A 19,626-nucleotide genomic window follows, 5' to 3' on the forward strand; every position below is an offset into this window, starting at 1 on the left:
TGGCACGTGCCTGTAATCCCTGCGGCTCAGGAGGCTGAAGCAGGAGAATTGTGAATTCAAAGCCAGCCTCAGCAAAAGCAAGATGCTAAGCAACTCAGTGAGATCCTGTCTCTAAATAAAATGTGGCTCAGTGGTTGAGTGCCCCTGAGTTCAATCCCCACTACCCCGCTCCAAAAAAATACAAAATCAAGTCTACTAACCATTTGTATACATTTAAAACTTATAAATGGGGCTGGGGTTGTAGCTTAATGGTAGAGTGTTTGTCTAGTACATGTGAGGCACTGGGTTTTATCCTCAGCACCACATAAAAATAAATAAAATAAAGGTATTTTATCTACAACTGAAATTTTTTTATATCTTTATTTTATTTATTTATTTTTATGTAGTGCTGAAGATCGAACCTAGGGCCTCGCACAGCACATGCTAGGCAAGCACTCTACCACTGAGCCACAACCCTAGCCCTGAAAATATTTTTTAAAAAATACTTATAAATCAAGCTACAATTTGTTAAAATAAACATCTTCTATTCTCCCACCTTGACCAGTATACCTTTATGACCCAAAAAGCCAGGTTCATTCAGAATTCACAGATTCTTTGAGATTCAACACCTGAAATGCAGCATGAGAAGAACCAGCCACTATCCATGGTCCACCCTTCTCTTCTCATTCCAGCTCTCACTTGTATTGGGAAGAACCCCACAGACAGAGACCCCTGTCCCCATGTCCAAGCTGTAGGCCCACCCCCTTTAAACAGCTTCCTCTCTGCTACCTCAAACCCACTGGTGTTCACATGACAGGGCAGGCTGCCCTGGGGAGAGTGGACCCAGGAAAGAGTACTACACAGGTCACAGAAGCAGGGGTGAGGCCATCTGGGCAGGGAATTTTAGGGTTCCAGATGCCAGGTGCAAAATTCAAGAAGAGATACAGTCTCCATGAGGAACCTGTGCCTGTGCCCCTGCCGACTTCTCTCTCCATAAGGAGCAATGTGACCAGAAAAGGGTCAGTGCAGGTTTTTCTATAGCATGGGGCACTCAAGAGCCTTTCCTGACCATGTTTCAGGTACCATGAACATGAGAGTTCCATGATATTATTCTCTTTACCTTTATGCAGCTGTGAAATTCTACTAAATATAAAAGTTTTTTAAGGACTGAAACATGAAAAGAAAATCCTTCTAAAAACTGATCTATAGGACTCCTGAGGCTCTGGGATTCTAAATCTTTGAGTATTCTTGAAACTTCCCTGTAGACTCAACAATTCCTTAGAAACTGAAGTGATAAGCTCTTCCAAGGAATACCCAGTACCACATACACAAGGACCCAGTGAGTATTATTTAATAACGCTATGGACCCAATCTACACAATAAACAATTTCCAGAGAATGTGGGGGAAATATAGAACTATCATGGGGGTGCACATAGGCCAAATTCAGCTTCCTCAACTGGAAACCTTTCAGAGTTTCAAAGAAAATATAAGAGTAACCCAAAAAACAGACACTAAGAAACAGAGAATGAGTCTTCTGATTGAGAATCAGTTGTGTTTAATCATTAAAATTATTCTTCCCAATGGAGAAATCACCTACATTTAAAAGGGCTTCTTGTCCCTCACATATTTTAGAGGCCCCTAGAAGTAAATGAAAAATCTCTAAACTCGGGCCCTGGTGAAGCCTCTGGAACAGAATTCCCCTCTTTTTTCTACCCTATGTCAAAGGTCACTGTCCTCAGACACCTGGTATCTGAGGTATCTGATAAGGCTGGCCTAAGTGATGCCTTCAACTTATGTCTGCAGAGACTTCTGACTCTGTGCCCCAGAGGGCTGGTTCTTCTCATTCTCGTCATCAGTGGGCTGAAGAATCCTCAGTAGTTTGAGCTCAGGGTTCCAGCTTTCTCCAGTCATTTGTCCTGAAATGTTTTGTCCACTGGCAACTGGACCTTCCAGAACAGCCTCCTCTGGAGCACTAACGTCCTTGTAAGTGGCTTCTGCCTCAGATATTTCAGGACCTAAAAGAAGACCCAGCCATTAATTGCACATGTAACCTTCTCCCAAAAAACTGTGAAACTGGAGCACAGAAAAGAAAGGGGTGGGGTGTCTTCAGGACCACTCTAAAGGATGAGGACTGTGTCCCCAAGCCATTTTAGTTAACACAGGTTCAGTTCTCCCTATCCTCAGTCACTTACTAAAATTCCTCCACCCTAATAACTTACTTCCCATAGTGGTGAGGAAATTCAGGAAGTTCTTCAAATCATCCATCTTTAATCTCCTTATGGACTCTAAAAATTCACTGGGTAGGTATAAGGAAACTAAAAGGACTTTTCTAAAAGGTTCTTTTCTTGGAGAAATTGGGACAGAGACCTACCTCCTAGGAATGAAGAGAAGTTACACACATTCTTTGCCCCCTGGAATGACCAGATGAAGCCAGAAACCACTTCGCTGTGTTCCCAGCAGTCAACTAAAGGCAGACTGCCCGAGTGTATCCACTTGACATCTATGTCCCCCCAGAGCTGGCGTGAAGCTTGATATTAGGCCCTCAATCTTTATGTAGAAAGAATAAATATATAAATGTGCCAAATGTCAAGTAGCCAGGAAGTTTGTAACTCATTTTAGAAAAATTTCTAGCAGAAATGTTTAAAATGTATACCTTGACCCAGCTATGATTTTCACTTTGATATAAATGTCAATATTGTCATTTGTTTTGAGCCAGCTATGCCAGAATAAAACAACTTCACTGAAAAAAAAAGGCAGACTGCCTCCAAAGATGGCTCCCATCCCATATGAACATGCAGTTTCTTCCATCAAGGGATGCAGTCTATTTCCACTCCTCTGAATTTGGGTTGGACCTCTGACTTAGAGAGATCCAACCTCTGACTTCTTTGACCAATAAAAGGTAGCAGAAGTTACACTATTTTAGTTCTAGTCCCATCACCTATGAAAGTGATTTCTGTTATCACTAAGCTCAAACAACAATGGTAGAGCACTTGCCTAGCATGTGTGATTCTACCTCTGGAGCCTAAAAAAAAAAAGAGGAAGGAGAGAAAAAATAGCAAATCACTTTGGCTTGTGCTTCAGGTTGGTTATACACAGTAAACTGGGACCTTACACAGTTTGTTGGAAATTCACCTTTTTCAAAGTTGTTCCTTTTTTCTCCATCTACTGTTACTATTTCATGTCACTCTCCTGACCTAGCCAAGCTCTATGACCTATAGACTACACAGTCAATTCAGGCTCCTTATCGGCATCTCATATCTCATTGTTGGGCTTCTAATTGACCCATGGTCTATAAGTGACTCCCCATTCCAGACAAGGACAAACCCAAGCTTCCACGAAAGAGAGTTAGGCTTTCTTTTTGGCATTGGCCATTTTCTAAATCTCCGATTTTTTTTAATTAACATATAAAATTGTGCATGCTTATTATATGCTATTTAAATATGCATACATTGTGTAAGGCCTTATGAATTCTATTTGTAATTATATTTAACTAGGGCTATAACTACACCTATTACAGCATTACAGAAAAATTGTGTTAAAAGACCCAGAATTCCTCCAAGAAACCTAAGAGGTACTTATCTACACACAATAGCAGCAAAGAAACAGTAGCCCCACCTTTCAGAGTTTATGAATACTCTTACTAGAACGTGATTCACCTTCTTGGCCCACATTGACTTCTAACAAACAAAAACCAAAAAAAATAATAAATAAAAATAAAAGTCTCTTGCTTTATGTTTCTTTGGCATTGGCCGTTTCCCTCAACTAGCCCCTGAATGCATTCGTCCTTTCCTTTCTGAATCCCCCCTTCTCTAAACAAACATCTTCCAAGCTTCCAGCAGAGTTGTGCTAAAGATAGCCCTTTGGCAGGCTCCTATGAGTTCTGCTTCTCACTGTAGCTACACACTGGAAGTGCCGAGGAGCTTTAAAAGACAGTGAGGCCTGGTTCCCAGCACCAGAAATTCTGATCTGTCTGGGGTATAACCTGGGTGTTGAGAGTTTTTAAAACTTACCAGTTAGTTTCAATGTGTGGTAAAGGTGGAGACCACTACCCTGAAGCACAAAGGCTGAATGCCTTTTCGGTCTACATAAGCCCCTACCCACCTCTTTAGCCTGACCTACCACTCTCCCTTAAATACTACAGCCACAGAGAACTTCCGGATGTTCTCTGAGTAGCCATGCTCCTCCAAGGTGCCTTTGTACAAGATAGTCTCACTTCCAGGAGTTCTTTTTCACATTGGGAAAACTCCCAAACCTATTTAAGATCCAATTAAAAATCTCTTCTGTAAAGCCCTTTTCAACTCAGTGAAGACAGGTCACTGCTCTAAGAACACAACTCAAAATAGTCACCCGAGACAAACGGCTCCTATTGGAGGCATAAGGAAGAGGGGGCAAGTGGTGGGCATGGTGGGGTGGGGCACCAGAATGGAATTCGGGGGAGAGGCAGTGATCATTCTGAATAGACACTAACCTTGGACAAGTTACCTCCCACCCTGGGCTACAGCCCTGATTCTTCTACCTTCCATGTGAAGCTTAAGAATCTTCTTGGATCTTTGGGTTAGAGGACATCATTGGTATCCGAGAGTACAGTGGGATGGGAAGTAAAGCAAGGGCAGCATTCTCAGGAGACATCTCACCTGAGCTCTCTCAGTGCCCCATGATTAGACAATGAGCTCTCATGATTAAACAGTTGTTTTCAAGTTAAAGCCAGCAAGGTCCAATCTGAGTAGAGCAGAATAGTCTTACAAGTTTTAAGGGGAGACTTTCACCCTCCCTCCCACTCTCCACTCAAGCTGAGAAATGTCAGAGGGACAGAGTTAACCATATCCCTCTGGTCAGACAAGATAAAGGCTCCAAAGGGGGAGATATCCATTCCTGCCTCAGCATGAAGAGCAGAGGGAAGGGCTGCCTGTTGGGAACTGGCTGCTGTCTCCTGGATGTGCTGCTTTCAGCCTGAGGTTCCTTAACTCTCCAGCCTGTTACAAGGAAGCCAGAGGGCCCTGAGGTTCTGCTTCCTTAGGATTCTCCAGGGGCCTTTGTGAGGAACCCCAGCTATTCCCTGCCTTGTTGGCCAATGAATTCCCAAGGATTTTGTTGATAACCTGGGCTTGTGCCCACATTTGATCCTCAAGCCAGTCTTTTCTAAGATAAGATCTGAGGAAAAAAATGACCATAACTCATGCTCACAGTCAGCTCTCAAATCCCCACGTGAAGCAGACATCTTAGTAAATACTTGATGGAAGGATGATGCGTAGACCAGCCAGCCAGACTGAGCATTTCAATTCCAAGTGCCGACAAAGGCAGGTCTCAAAATGACAAAATGTGTTGACTTTTCTGGCCTCAGCTACATCCTGGGATTCCATCACTCAACCGAGCGCGTGTTCTCCTTACCATGGAGATGATTAAGATCGATGGAAATGGAATGCTTCTGTGCAGTTGTCTGGCTCCCTGGGTCACTCGTGGCTTTCTCTGTAGCCTCCTGAAACCCATATAAGGAGGACTTATATGGAGAATTAGGACTTTGGGAAGTAAAGAAAACTTTTGCAAAAGGAGTTGAAAAGAAGGAACTTAACACCTTCAACCAGATAGGAATGTTACTTTCACAACCAGAAAGCAGACAGGCAGAATCCCTCCTTGCAGACACTCCCTCCATTCCAACTTGCACTGACTTCTCCCGGCCAGCAAGTGCCAGTGCTTCCCTCACTGTCACCCTACCTTTTTCTTAGTAGGTGTTTTCACCTTCCTCTTCTTCTTTTTCTTCTTCTGCTGCTGCTGCTGATGTTGCTGCTGCTTTCTGTACTCTAGTGACCAGAGAACCAACAATTAGATTACATTTCTCACCAACAGTCCCCAGCCTCTCTAGCTACCTGCTCTGATCTCCCCACCCCACTACAGTGATTCTCTCACCCTCTCTGGATGGCTCCTTCCTGAAAACAGTTTCCTGAGTTTTACATGTAACCCCAAGTGACTGTTAACAACCAATGTGACTGAATTGGGACCAAGTTAAAGAAAGAGATATGTGGGCTGAGGGGAAGCAGTACCTGGAAATCCAGCAGTAACAAAAAATTTACCTTCTCCCTGCAGGTTACAATGTAATTTCTTCAAATGTTCAGAATATCTTAATGTTGGTGTCTAGAGGAAGGAGAAGAAGAAAAGCTCTGCTGTGGTTCCTTCCCTTTCCCTCAATGCATTTTTTCATCTAGTCAATGAGAACCCAGTGTTCTGCTGCATAGCATGGCGGGGGTGTGTGGGGGGGGGGGTGGCAAGGAAGAGAAAGGCGTGGGAAACAGAACATGCTCTTCTCAAGTACCCCACACACACACTGGAATCCACCTACATAGAGCCCAGACTTCTGGGACACAGGTGAAAAGAGCAAAGGCAGCAGAGAAAGGAGGACACGACTTTGGATTTTCATGCAGGCCTCTCCTTCTGGGGCGCCATGGCTCTTACTTGCAGGGTGAGGCGGTGTATAGTCAGAAACATCTTAGAAGAAAGTGCACTCTCGGGTCGGTTCTTTTCCAGGGGAAGCTTCTTTTTCATCATGGCCAATTGTATCTTCATCTCCGGAAAAGGCATGGTTTTCCCTCCATCTGATAAAAGGCTGAAGGGGACAGAGACAGTCAGTCAGCAGCAGCTCTTCCCAGTCTGTGCCACTGACAAGGAAGAGTGTAATGGGCTCTAAATCCCAAGACATTTCCTCTTTGGTTCTGGAAAGGTCTGTGCCAACAGGGACTCATTCGGTAACACCTTTCAGATGCTTCTGTGATAACCACAGCTGTGTTCATTAAGTATTTGCCCTACATCAGGTTCTTATGCATTATACCACTGAATCCTTACAACACCTGGAAGACAGGTATTATAATACCCATTTTGCATACAAAGAAAACAAAACTCAAAGAAATGAAATAAATTACCAAAATTTACCAAGTCAGTTTCCATACAGACTCCAAAGCCTGTCACATTCCAAACCACATATACCATTTTGCCTCCCACTTATCCATAATTCATCTAGTGCCTCCTGTGGGGGTTTAAATGAGAGTCAGGTAATGAACTTAGCCCAGAGGCTGGTAGATGGCAGGTGCTTGGTAAATGGTGGCAGTTGATTACTGTCATCACTACCTGTTGATGAAACTAATAATTCAGTAAGCAAACAGGAGAACACTTTGATCCCTGTCTACTCAGAAAGAGCACATGCTTAGGTTCTTTTTAGCTTCAGTGACAAGCAGGGACTCTGTTCTCCCCCAGGCCTCCATGACACTCACTCCTTTAGTAGATCCTGAGGCAGCATGGCAAATTTGCTCCAGCCAGGTATGGATTCAAAAGAGTGTACTGGGGAGGGGGGCGGCACTATCACATCTGGAAATCTCAGCTGCATCTCTGTGTGCTTCCTTTCAGAGTGATCCAGAAGTGGCTTGTTTTCCTGCAAGAGAAAAAAAAAAAAAAGAAGGAACTCTCTAAAGAACTCTTTTTTGAGCCCATTTCTTCCAACAATATTCCAGCCTGACATGTGAAACTCCTTGTTTCCAGTCCCATTCTAGCCATTCCCACATCCTCTCCACCATGAGGGTCACTCCATTCTCCCCTCACAGGCTCTCAACCCTATTATTGTACTTGGATCATACAGAGCTTAATTGTTTTCATTGTTTTGATTTTCCAAAGAGGTCATAATTTACTCATTCATCAAACTAATAAATAAGTATTGTCTATCTATGTGCCAGGCACAGGGATGTCAACGATGACTGAAATGGACCAAGACAGTATGCTCCTGGACACAGTGATCTATGACTCTGCGACTTACTCAATGTCGCATTTACCCATAAGTGGTAGAATTAGAGTTGGAAGCCCAGGTCTTTTAACTCCTGGACCACTGGAATTTTATTCCATCACATTTTGGCTCAGTTTTTAACTAACCAATAAGTTCCCCTGACTACCCAACAGATCCTCCTGTCACCTCTTCAAGGAGCTCTTTTACTTCCCTAGAGGGAACACTTAGGAAAAGGAGTCTGAAGAAGTTTGGTAAATATTCCTAAAGAAGGGTTTTCTTCTGCAGATTCTATTCATTCAGAGAGAAAACAAAGGTGAGGGTCGGGGAGACTAGAAAAGAAGACAAAAATAAACCATACAGAGTAACGTCGTGAGGGTTGGGACAAAAATCAAACTCACCACTGCCAATTTCTTTCTTTCCTCCTTCTCATCCTGGCTGGGGAAAGTATGTGTCTTCTTAGCTAAGCTTGAAATAAGAATAACCACACTTTTTCTCAGACATCTTAAGCCGAAGCACCCAGGTCACTATGAATAATGAAAATTCTACCTTTCTGGTAAGTACTCAAAGACAGCTGGTTGGGAGCTCAAAAGTATCTATGGCTAAAAAGACTCCTCACTCACACATCTAAATTAGGTCCCCAACATTCCCACAACCTAGTAATTTACTTTTAAAGTGAATATAAATTAGAAATGATATATGTATGTTTGTGATGTTTGACTCCTCCATATGGCTCAAGGAGGACAGGGACCAAATCTATAAGATTCTTCACTGGATTCTCACTGCGAAGCCAGAGAAGGAACTCAAAAAAAAAAAAGTATTTCTTGCTCTATTCTCTTTCCTCCTTCTTGTCTTGGAAATGGACATGCTAGACCTTAAAATTAGACCTTAAAAGGCATCTATGAAGCACCTTGGAAGACAGAAGCCATGGGGCAAAGAGAGTGGCCTGAAAGTTACAAGGAGCCCTGGCTTCTGATTGTCTCATGGAGCTGGCTATTAGCCCTATATTTCAGGGCTTGAGGTGTGGCTCAAGGAAGTGCTTTTCTCGAATGCGTAAGGCCCTGGGTTTGATCCCCAGTACCACAAAAAGAAGAAAGGAAAGGAACTAATTCAAACAATCACTTAAGAATCCGAAAGCCTCAGAGATCACAAATATGTCCCCACGGTTATCAACACTAGCAAATCTTTGAACTTTCACCAAATGATCTTTGTCTTGCTCTGCTTTGTATACAGGTCCTATATGGTATTCATTTTGTACCACTATCCCAGGCCTTAGGGTGGAGATAGGAGGTTCCTATGCTTCACTGAGTGATTTTACGAGTTGCTGAGAGCTAATAAGAAACACTAATAGAAAGCATTTTAATCTTTAATCAAACCACAAAATAAACTAGACCCCATATTGTATGCTATTTACTATCAAGTAAAATTTGATAAAGAGAAGCTTCACCGCATAAAACAACTCCAGTGTAGTAAGAGGCAGAAGCAAGAGACCACAATCACCTTCTCTGCTGTTCTCCCACTACTTGCAATGAAGTAGCTAAAAGGGAAATCACAAAAAAAGAGGCCTGCAGAGGATTCGGGGATTTGTAAAACACAAATATCAAAGGTACACCAAGTTCTAACCTGATACTCACCTCACATTCTTCTTTGGTTCTGGAATCCAGATTACAACCATATTTCTGACACCTTCAGGACAAGGAAGTTTTGTCTCATTCAAATTTAACACTGGAAGCTAAAAGAAGGATATAAAGGCTATGTATGGTTGAGTTGCCAGGCTCCTGCCTGTATTCAGTACCAGACTAAGGGCTGAATTACCTTGGTAACTAAAAAGTTCTGCGGCCCAGAAGATGATAAAAAGACATTTCCCATTCCCCAAATATCTTCATAATATTCTTCCACAAAACAAACTACTTCATCAGGTTTCAGTACAGGTCCTCTGTAAGCATCTTTAAATGAATAATCTCCCTGCTTCCCTGTGATATTAGAGTGGAATTTAGCAACTTCCAATACTATGCCCTTGAGAGTGCCTTGAAGTTTACTTAGGGGAACACCACTCACTCTTCCTTCTCCACTCCTAAGACTGAGATCCCCTGCAGATAATACCATCAGCATTTGGGGAACAGGGAGAGAACTAGTGCACACAGAACCAATTTTCTACTTTTATTTATACCCTGTCTACAATTAGAGGCATCTACAAAAAAAGTTAAAGTATTAATTCTTCTCACATCTAGTGATTTAGGATCCTACAACACTGGGGCTCAAGGAAACCTTATTAATCATCTGATCCCTATTCCTTCTAAGATATATACTCCCTCAAAAAACAATTAAAAATAAGATTGCCCTGAGAAAATGAACTGATTGGCTTGAGGGGAAAAAAGGAGAATCCTTTTCATTATAAGCTCCTTAATGCCTTTTGAATTTAGATTCATGTTCATGTATACCTATTAATATAATTAATTTAGAAATAATTAAACCTAACTCTCTTATTCTAAAGAGGTTAGAGGTAAAGTGATTTGTTCATTCAAACCATCTACCATCTCTTAGTGCCTTACATTAACCACCACAAGGCATTGAATAGAAACACATCTCCTAAAAAAATAATAATAAAAGGCATTCAGTAGGACTTTAAACTTCATGCAAGTGGGGGGGGGGTCTTTCTTCCTAAAGTTCTAATTTTGCATTAATTTTCCTCTTACTAGCCAACTGCTTCAGCAACACACTTCCCATTTAGAATTCAGTTTCCTTACCTATAAGATATATGAGACAGACCATAATGTTTTTTAAACTATAACTGCAATTATTCATAGGTCATACAATCAAATTTGGTTAATCAAAGCCTAAATTGTTTAAAAATTAAATAGAAAAGAAAATATTAGCACTCTCACATGCACATCTAGAGTAAGAATTACTCCAGGAAACTTTCATTGCAAAATTTATTTTTTTACCACATATTAAACTTTTAAAAGTCTGAAAATCATCAGATTAGATGACCTTAAGGCCCATTTTAGGTCTGACATTTTACTGTTCAAACAACCCTGACTATGAGATGCCAATGTTTATGTTAGAAGCTGAACCTAATGCAGGATAGAGACAGAAAATTCTCACCTACACCACATCTCCACATATCAATCCCACTTGTGCCTGGGATTCCTGAAGACAATATAACATATAAAGTCATTAACACCAGGCCCAGCATATAATAAGGGCCCCAAACTAGACAGTTATTATCATTATTATTATTGTTGAGATTGCAGTCATCCTGAAAAATAATGTTAAAAGCAATAAAATAGTCCCACTGATAAAAAGAAAATGTTGAGGAAAGCACCTTTTTAGTTTATACTTACTTTGGAAGATCTCTTAGCAGAGCTGATCAATCTTTTGTCAGGTAAACCTTTCTGATGCCTAAAAAATTAATTTCAAACATGAAACAGAGACACAAAAGACATTGGAATGATACAATTAGAGCTGTGAGAGAAATCCTTCTACTTATCTATGGGAAACCTGGGGTTTAATACTAACCAAATGAATGTAGAGGCTCTTAACAGACATTGCACACTGCAAATACTTCAATTGTTTGTTGCATCAAACTAAATTCATAGCCTGTGTCTCTCACACTCTTTGAAAAGCAATGAAATTCTAGGCCACATCTGGTGGCACAACATGTCTGTAATCCAAGCTACCCAGAAGGCTAAGGCAGGAGGATTTCTAATTGGAGGCGAGCCTTGAGAATTTAGAAAGACCCTATCTCAAAATAAAAAACTAAAAGAACTGGCTGGTGTGTCTCTGGGTTCAATCCCAAGTATCAAAAAAAACTGAAATTCTGATAGATGGGACAATATAAATGAACCTTGAAAACACTGTGCGCCAAGTTAAAGAAGACAAATGCAAAAATACAGATACTGAATGATTCCACTTACATGAACTACCTAGAATAAGCAAATTCAAAGAGACAGAAAATAGAATAGAGATTACCCAGCTGAGAGGAAGAGAGGTAATGTAGAGTTATTGTTTGATGGATGATATTTCTACTCTAGGGGAAACTATTCCACCCAAAGGAAACAGTGGGTCTATGAGCCCTGAGGCAGGCAGTGTGAAGTATTTGAGAAACAGAAACAACAACGTGGCTGGAACCTACTTAAAAAGAAAGGGAAAAACATGAGAGAGACAAGGTCCATCAGGAAAACAGGCTCTCACAGGGCCATGTATAGGCCACACCAGGGACTTAATGAAGCAGTCTTCATTAGAAAGAGGGCCTTTAGGGGCTGGGTTTGTAGCACGTGTTTGCCTAGAGCGTTGTGAGGCCTTGGGTTCAATCCTTAGCACCACATAAAAATAAACAAATTAAATAAAGGTACTGTGTCCATCCACACCTAAAAAAATAACCATAAAAAAAAAAAAAGAAAGAGGGCTTTTAAGTTGGATGTCAGTTGCAGAAAAGCACAAATAGAAAATCAGTATGGCTCTGAGGCAGAATTGGTGTCAGAGAAGAGGGGACTCAATGACTGGAAGAATCAGATAGTAAAGAGGCTCCACAATGGGCAGGTTTCCTCTATCTACTGTAAATGAAGAGGCACTGTGAGCAAGAGGAGTCAGAGTTCTCAGTCCATGGTCCTCTGGCCCCATAGCTCTAGGCCTATGATGAGGCAGATCATCATGATGGCCAGGATGCAGTAAGGCCAAGCCCATCATCTCCTGGCAGTCAGAAGTAGAGAGAGGGGAAGGGACTGGAGACAAGATATAGTTGCCCAGGGCACATCCCCAGTGAACCACTCCCTTTGACTAGATCCCACCTCCTACAGTTTTCCCCACCTACTGATAGCCCAGTCAGCCATGAATCAATGGATTAACACCCTGATGAGGTTCTAGCTCTCATCATCCAATTACTTTCCCAAAGCCCTACCTCTGAACACTACCTCTGAACACTGCTATCATGAGGACCAAGACTTCAACATATGAGTCTTTGAGGGATATTCCACATCCAACCATAATGCAAGGAAACCTCGAACTGACTGGAAGAGGTCACTCTCTACCAGCACATTGCACACCTGGGCATGGCAGGAGAGAAAGTATGTTATGTGTCTGTGTGGATGTAAAACACACTGCAGGTCCTTGCTGGAACATGCTGCCTTTTTCCCAGGGGCCAAGTCCTAGAGAACCTAAAAGTAGTCTGACCTTTTCCTATTTCACCTTTAGCCTAAGAAAAATCAACAGGGACTGCTTACATGGAAGAGGAAAAAAGAAATCACTGTAAGGGCCAACATTAGTGCTTGGATTCCAGGCTACAGGGTCATTGTATTATAAAAGTTATTGTTTTCCACAGATACTTGTTGCTTGATTTCATATATTAACAAGATTGGATGCTTACTTTGTAGGTGAGCCAAAAAGAAAAGCAAATTTTTCTATCTCCAGGAACTTATAAAAAGTTCCATACCTAAAGATAAAAAGTAAGAATGACAGTATGTGTGGACCCCATTTCCTGATGACCTACAGAAGCTGAATTGTGTCTCCCAAGGTTTATCTGTTTAACTCCTAACCCAAATACTTCAGAATGTAATTATATTTGGAGGGAGGGTCTTTAAATAATGAAGTCAGTCATGGTGAAAAATCTAGGCAATTTGAGAGGCTGAGGCAAGAAGATTTCAAGTTTAAAGCCAACCTCAGCAACTTAGCAAGGCCCTAAACAATTTAATAAGATTCTGTCTCAAAATTAAAAATAAAAAAGTCTGGGGATGCAATTCAATGGTTAAGTGCCCCTGAGTTTGATCCCTGGTACCTCAAAAAAAAAAAAAAAAAAAAGGTATTGAAGGAAATTTGAGGTCATATGGTGGGCCCTAATCCAATCTGACAGTTATGCTTATACGACAAGATTAGGGGACACACACACATACACACACACACACACACACACACACACGGAAACCACTGAAGACACAGGAGAAGACAGCCATCTCTATATGCTAAGAAAAGAGGTCTCAAAAGAAATCAAACCTGCTGACACTTTAATCTCAAACTTCCAGCCTCCAGAACAGTGAGAAAATCAATTCATTGTTTAAACCACACAGTCTATGGTACTTTGTAATGAAGTACAAACCAATACAGCCACAAATTAGCCAACTCCCAAAACAGAAGCAAAAATGCTCTTTGTTTCCCATTGCCTACTCACTACTTCTTAAACCAAATTAATACTTTGTTTTTAATCCAGCTTTCTCGAAACCCACTACATGGGCAAGGGAAATCACAACCTAGAATTTCTTTTCAGTGATAAGGATTGAACCCAGGACCTTGTACATATAAGGCAACAACTCCATCACTGAGCTACATCCCCAGCATCCCCACAATCTAGAATTTTGAGACAACAGTTGGTTAAAGGAAGAATTTACCTGCCTTGGAATTTGGCATCAATCTTTGAGCACTGAGACAATAAAGGATGAGCCTTGGTGAAGGTGAATTTTGACAATTCTTGATGAGCACATCTCTTGGCCCGGAGGCAGGAATCTGAGATGTTTACAATGGTGAGCACTGGGAGTTTCTCTGAGAAAGCAGACCAGAAGAAAAATGTAACAGGTTGGAGAAAGGTGGTCAAACATTAACCCTTTAAGGACCTCTTCAGGAAAAAGACAGGGGTTAGCTAATTCACCTTCAATATTCAGAAAAGTTTTGCAGGGTGAGCCCAGGATTCGAGGATGGCCCCTCTCAATCCTGCGGAGAGCTGCCCAGCATTGCGGATGCTGACAAATAGCCATGTTGCAGGTGGTTTCATCCCATTGACTCTCATCTGGCCAATCCATGGCTTAGGACAAAGGCTAATCCTGCAGCTTTGTAGCCCACTGGATAATCAACAACCACATGATTAGGGCGTATTACACATTAGTTATGTAGTCGATCTTAATTTGCATTCAAATCATAAAATATTTCTATTGAACCTCTATAGGTAAATAGTGGTCACAAGATAATTTAGGATTCAGTAATAAGCAAGCATGAAAGTATCTCAGCATGAGTTCAAAAGTAAGAGTTTGAAAGCAGATCAACTTCAGCCATGCGTGGTGGCCTATGCCTGTAATTCCAGCTACTTGGGAGGCTGAGGCAGGAGGATCTCAAATTCCAAGCCAGCTGTTCAGCAATTTAGCAAAACAGTGTCTCAAATTAAAAGGGGGGGGGGGTGCTGGAGATGTCACTCAGTAGCAAAGCACCCCTGGGTTCAATTCCAGGGAAGGGAAGAGAAGGGAAAAAGATTGACTTCAGAAGCTCTCCTAATTGGACATTTAATAGTGTCTTTGGACTTAACCAATCTGAGCCTCAGTTTCCTGTAAAGTGAGGATAGCCTGTTTCACAGTCATTATGAAAAATTAGTTGATGGATATTAAAAGGTCTGGCATATAGGTAGGACACAGTCGGTAAATTAAAAGCTAAAGGCTTCGGAAGTAGCTGCAAACCTACTGATTTGTTATTTGAGCAAAGCCATTCCTTGCTGGTATTTTATCTGTCTGCCATTCTTCACTGGTATTTTATCTGTCTGCATGGGAATTATAGCATATTGAAAAATGAAGCATAAATTCCAAAGGTTTGAGCCATCTAAAGCATTTCTGTGACTTCATTGATTGTAAACTGATAAAGCTTCCTGTAGATGGTGACATCTAATGATTAATGAATGAGGAAAAGAAAGGGTACAAATATTTTAACAAACTCCCTATCCTAAACAACTTCTAACTTAGATCAAAGATAGCAAACTGTTGGCCTGGGATTACACCTAGCCTATGACTTGTTTAGTTTGGTTGGCACTTTGAACCAGTATTTTAAAACTGAAATAGTCCATAATGTCCAGACTTCTGGTTCCTCTTGAGATCAAAACATCTGACAACACTAGACCCAGTTCCAACTAGACAGCAACTGGCTGGAGTTGAGCAGCTTTTGATGTCTTTAAACCAAGCTGTTCTATCCAAGTGCAGAGTTCCCCCACCAGTCCCAATAGTCTCTAAGGGAAGCAGTTCCAGTTGCCATTTATCATCACATTTGCTCTGTTGTTTTTCTCCTAATAGGGAAATTCTTCTCTGTAATCATGTCTACATCAAAAAAAAAAAAAGTCTCGAGACAATGTGCTTCCAGAAAAAAAAAAAAAAAAAGCAGCATTAGTTCTCAGTGGGAGTGAGAGTTTTTAACCTATTTAATACGAAAATAATAAAACTTAAAACGCCACTGCAAAACCTTGGTAACGATTTTGACAGGGAATGAACTAAAAATTAAATCCGATTTTAAAGGGTTGCTTTTGATGTTGTATTATTCTTATAGGCAGCTGGGCGCTCGTTACCTGCCCAGCCCGAAGGGTGCACCGGGGTCTAATCAGGTGTATCGCGACACCGCCAGCATCAGCACTGTGCTGGCAAAACAATTCTCTTGGGGGAAGAAAAAATGTAAGACTTATCTTTTACTACTATTGCAAATTTGTGAGGGGAGAAAATATTAAGGACAGACATCCGCTCCCGTAGAGTTGAAAAAATTTCCCGCTTCCTTCCGTACAAGGGAAAACATCGTTAGCTAGAGACTGACCCCAGAACGCCATCGCTTCGTGAGACCAAAGCTGACCACGAACAGTTAAGATTCTGAACCCCCGACTACAATGTGCGCAGGCAACGCCGCGGGGCCGTAGCCCCGCCCACCAAGCCCCGCCTCCGACCAAAGTAGCCCCGCCCAATAGGCTCATTCCTGGCCTTCCCCCACGCTAACTGCTTGGCCGTACCGTCGCCTAGCAGCGGCACAGAGCATGATGGGGAACGGACGGAAGCTTCGGTGAGCCACACTTAAGTTCATGAGAAAGTTCCCAGACGTGGTGAGGAAATAAGGAGAGAAAGGAGCACCGCGGGATGGGACGGAAGCCCTGGCGGTCCAAAATCTCTGTAGTGTGGAAACTTCGGAAGCACCAACGATTTGAGATAGAGGCGGGGCTGAGGCCCGAGAGCGGTTATGACGCGCGGGGCACTGTGGGACGTAATGTGGGCAACGTGGGATGGAACGGAAGCCTGGAAGGGTCATACCGTAGCGACGCGGGAAGTCCGGACGCGGCAGCTGCCTGAAGAAGAGGCCTGAGGCTGAAGCAGCTTCGGCCCCGGCCGTGGCAATGGCGGAGAGGCCAGAGGACTTAAACCTGCCCAATGCTGTCATCACCAGGATCATTAAAGAGGCGGTGAGCTGCTGGGCCGGGGGCGGACGAGCGGGCAGGAGGGAAGCAGGTCCCGGGCTGGCAGTGTTGCTCACCCCGACTCCCCCCACAGCTCCCGGACGGTGTCAACATCTCCAAGGAGGCCCGGAGCGCCATCTCCCGCGCCGCCAGTGTCTTCGTGCTGTACGCCACATCCTGGTGAGCCGGGCACCGCTAGGGATAGGGGAGGCGCAGGAGACCTGGCTCGGAGTTTGGGGTCTGGAACCTACAGACCCCTACTGGGTCCCATCTCAGAGCAGAGAGGTTCACAGCTTCCTTAATTGTGTGGTAATTTAAACGACAAAACAACGCTGCTTTAGCCCTTGAGTTCAGAGAAGGAAAGGACTTTCCCGTGTCACACAGCAACACATGCATCTCAGACGTCTGTAGGCTCTCCCACCCCTCCGCTGGCACACAGCAAGCGGAGCCTCACAGCCACCGACAGCGCTTGCCCTTTCTTCTTTCAGTGCTAACAACTTTGCAATGAAAGGGAAACGCAAGACGCTCAATGCCAGTGATGTGCTCTCAGCCATGGAAGAGATGGAGTTCCAGCGGTTTATTACCCCCTTAAAAGAAGCTCTGGAAGGTAAAGATCCTTCCATTTTCTAAAGCGCATAGAAGATGGTCATCCTGTATGACCTGTTCACCTGGCCCTGAGGCTTTCAGCATGGGTCCTTGTCAAGTCCAGTAAACCAATACTGGATGTGACTCAGTTCAGTTTGTACCACCTCAGATCTGTTTGCGATGCTGGGCAGGCTATTTTTTCTCCTGAGCCGCAGCTTTTCCAATTATTACCATGGGGTTAGCTGCTACCTCTTCCAACCCTCCTCCTAATCCCCCTCCTACTTCCTTCCAGCTTATAGGCGGGAACAGAAAGGTAAGAAGGAAGCTTCAGAGCAAAAGAAGAAGGACAAAGACAAAAAAACAGACTCAGAAGAGCAAGACAGGAGCAGGGATGAGGACAATGAAGAAGATGAGGAAAGACTGGAAGAAGAAGAACAGAACGAAGAAGAGGATGTAGACAATTGAATAGGGAGGGTAGCCATGGCACTGTGGAAGCTACCACACTGAAATGTGGAACATGTTTATGCAAAGCTTTTCCCTGCTGAGCAGAGCAGGCAAAGTTTGATGTTTGCCTGAGAAGATCAAAATAAAAACTGACTAGAATTATCATCAAAACCAGCGCTTTCCAGACTCAGAGCATCTGAGTGACAGAATTCTGTTTTGCTTAATCAGTCTGAGGGTTATGACTTTTTGTAAGGGATTCTGAATGGCTATTTAGTCGAATTAATATATCTTGTTTACTTACATGTATGGCCAGGTAGTTTTTGATCCCAAGACTTTTTGCCCCTCCACAAAAGTAATACCTTCCATGCTGCCTGCCATGTTCCATATTACAGAGGCAGTCAAGGCTCAGGAAAAATTGGTCAGTCTGTTTTTTTTTTTGTAACAGTATTTGGCAATAGTACCTTATTAAGAATGATCAGAATGGTTTAGTTTAAAAAAAAACTACTAAAAGGCTATGGGAGAATAATGAACTCTGTAATCTCATCACTTGACAGTTGCATTAATTTGAGTTTCATTTCCTCTAATCCCACTTGGCTTTCAGTCCTTTTAGATTGCTTGTAGACATACAGCCTATAGAATGGCTACATTCTGGGGACATAAGGTTTTAAATTTTATTGATTGGAGTTAGTCCAGCAGGGATGCCAGTGTCTTACTTATTTAAAACAAATGGCATAGTGTTAGATGTCCCTCACTATTTACTACTGTACAGCGTTAGTATTTAATGTCACCTCCTGGAAGGTGCAGAACCCCCCCAGGCTTTCTCTTTTTATACTTCATCTCCCAGACTGTGTCTTTGTCTTTTCATTCTTTAATTCATTATGAATTTCAGACTTAATTCCCTCTAGGCACATCTTTTTCCCCTTTTTCTATCTCTTCTGACTCTTCTCTACTTTCTTTCCCTTTTTCACTTAACTTCATCCACAATCTAGGAATTCTAATTACCTGCTTAATATCCCAAAGTGCAAGTTTCTTATATTTCTTAGTTCTAATTTCATATCTTAATATTTTTCTTTGATAAACTCTGAACCTTAGGGAAATCTGATGGTGCTCATGAATGTAATCTCCCACCCCCACCCAAAAAAATTCCCCTTAACTTCTTCTAAAATATCTCTGTTGCCCTTTCTTAGTCTTTTCTCTTTCCATTCAGTGCTTCAAAGCTTTTTTTTTTTTTGGCTCAGTTGAGTGCTTGGGATTTGACAAGGTAGTATGGTATAGTTTAACCATTTATTTGTTAAATGAATACAATGGAAAGTTTATTGGTAAACTAAGACTTTTAAAGATTATAATGCTTTGTACAAATAAAAACATTCTTGTTTAAAGTGATGGCATACTAGCTGACTTATGGTGGTATGCGCCTATAGTCTCAGCACGTGGGAAGCTGAAGTAGGAGGATCTCTTGAGTCCAGGAGTTCAAGACCCCATCTCAAAAAAAAAAAAAAATCATATATTTGAGGATGTGTGTTTCAAGAAGACCCACTAATCGTGCCCCATTCGGTATTTGAGGTTCGGACTGGGCCAGACTTTTTGTAAATGTGGAATCCTGCATCACCTTGCATGACCAGCAGATGCCGCTCGTTCTCAGGAAGGAGTGCTGCCTTTTGTGGCTCTTCTGGGCCCCTATACATA

General features: G+C 42.3%; 2 protein-coding genes across 3 annotated transcripts; one reads left to right on the forward strand and one right to left on the reverse strand.

The window, feature by feature from the left end:
* Positions 1 to 1,518: 1,518 nt before the first annotated feature.
* Positions 1,519 to 16,683, reverse strand: C2H9orf43 (chromosome 2 C9orf43 homolog). Of its 2 annotated transcripts, XM_076843167.1 has the most exons (12): positions 16,284 to 16,368; positions 14,377 to 14,566; positions 14,120 to 14,270; positions 11,084 to 11,141; positions 9,374 to 9,471; positions 8,141 to 8,207; positions 7,240 to 7,397; positions 6,428 to 6,578; positions 6,049 to 6,109; positions 5,693 to 5,778; positions 5,369 to 5,456; positions 1,519 to 1,995 (listed from the first exon to the last, which is right to left on the reverse strand). In XM_076843167.1, exons 2-12 carry the CDS (start codon positions 14,525 to 14,527, stop codon positions 1,772 to 1,774), a joined length of 1,293 nt encoding a protein of 430 aa, XP_076699282.1. In that variant the 5' UTR covers positions 14,528 to 14,566; positions 16,284 to 16,368; the 3' UTR covers positions 1,519 to 1,771. The 2 variants fall into 2 exon arrangements, with proteins under 2 accessions (XP_076699282.1, XP_076699284.1); XM_076843169.1 differs by lacking the exons at positions 14,120 to 14,270; positions 14,377 to 14,566; positions 16,284 to 16,368 and adding an exon at positions 16,474 to 16,683.
* Positions 16,684 to 16,722: 39 nt separating this feature from the next.
* Positions 16,723 to 19,319, forward strand: Pole3 (DNA polymerase epsilon 3, accessory subunit). The gene is made up of 4 exons (XM_076843170.1): positions 16,723 to 16,917; positions 17,006 to 17,091; positions 17,400 to 17,518; positions 17,789 to 19,319. Exons 1-4 carry the CDS (start codon positions 16,852 to 16,854, stop codon positions 17,959 to 17,961), a joined length of 444 nt encoding a protein of 147 aa, XP_076699285.1. The 5' UTR covers positions 16,723 to 16,851; the 3' UTR covers positions 17,962 to 19,319.
* The last annotated feature ends 307 nt before the right edge of the window (positions 19,320 to 19,626 follow it).

Source organism: Callospermophilus lateralis, chromosome 2, assembly GCF_048772815.1.
Source record: "Callospermophilus lateralis isolate mCalLat2 chromosome 2, mCalLat2.hap1, whole genome shotgun sequence".
In the NCBI taxonomy this organism is placed as follows: Eukaryota; Metazoa; Chordata; class Mammalia; order Rodentia; family Sciuridae; genus Callospermophilus; species Callospermophilus lateralis.

Excerpts from the sequence above, each read along its gene's own strand:
- C2H9orf43 (XM_076843167.1), bottom strand. The coding sequence starts at position 14,527 with ATGGATTGGCCAGATGAGAGTCAATGGGATGAAACCACCTGCAACATG. Across the intron at positions 14,271-14,376 it reads AACTTTTCTGAATATTGAAG|AGAAACTCCCAGTGCTCACC; the intron begins GTGAATTAGCTA and ends CTGCTTTCTCAG. Across the intron at positions 8,208-9,373 it reads GAACCAAAGAAGAATGTGAG|CTTAGCTAAGAAGACACATA; the intron begins GTGAGTATCAGG and ends TCTTATTTCAAG.
- Pole3 (XM_076843170.1), top strand. The coding sequence starts at position 16,852 with ATGGCGGAGAGGCCAGAGGACTTAAACCTGCCCAATGCTGTCATCACC. Across the intron at positions 17,092-17,399 it reads GTGCTGTACGCCACATCCTG|TGCTAACAACTTTGCAATGA; the intron begins GTGAGCCGGGCA and ends TTCTTCTTTCAG. Across the intron at positions 17,519-17,788 it reads CTTAAAAGAAGCTCTGGAAG|CTTATAGGCGGGAACAGAAA; the intron begins GTAAAGATCCTT and ends ACTTCCTTCCAG.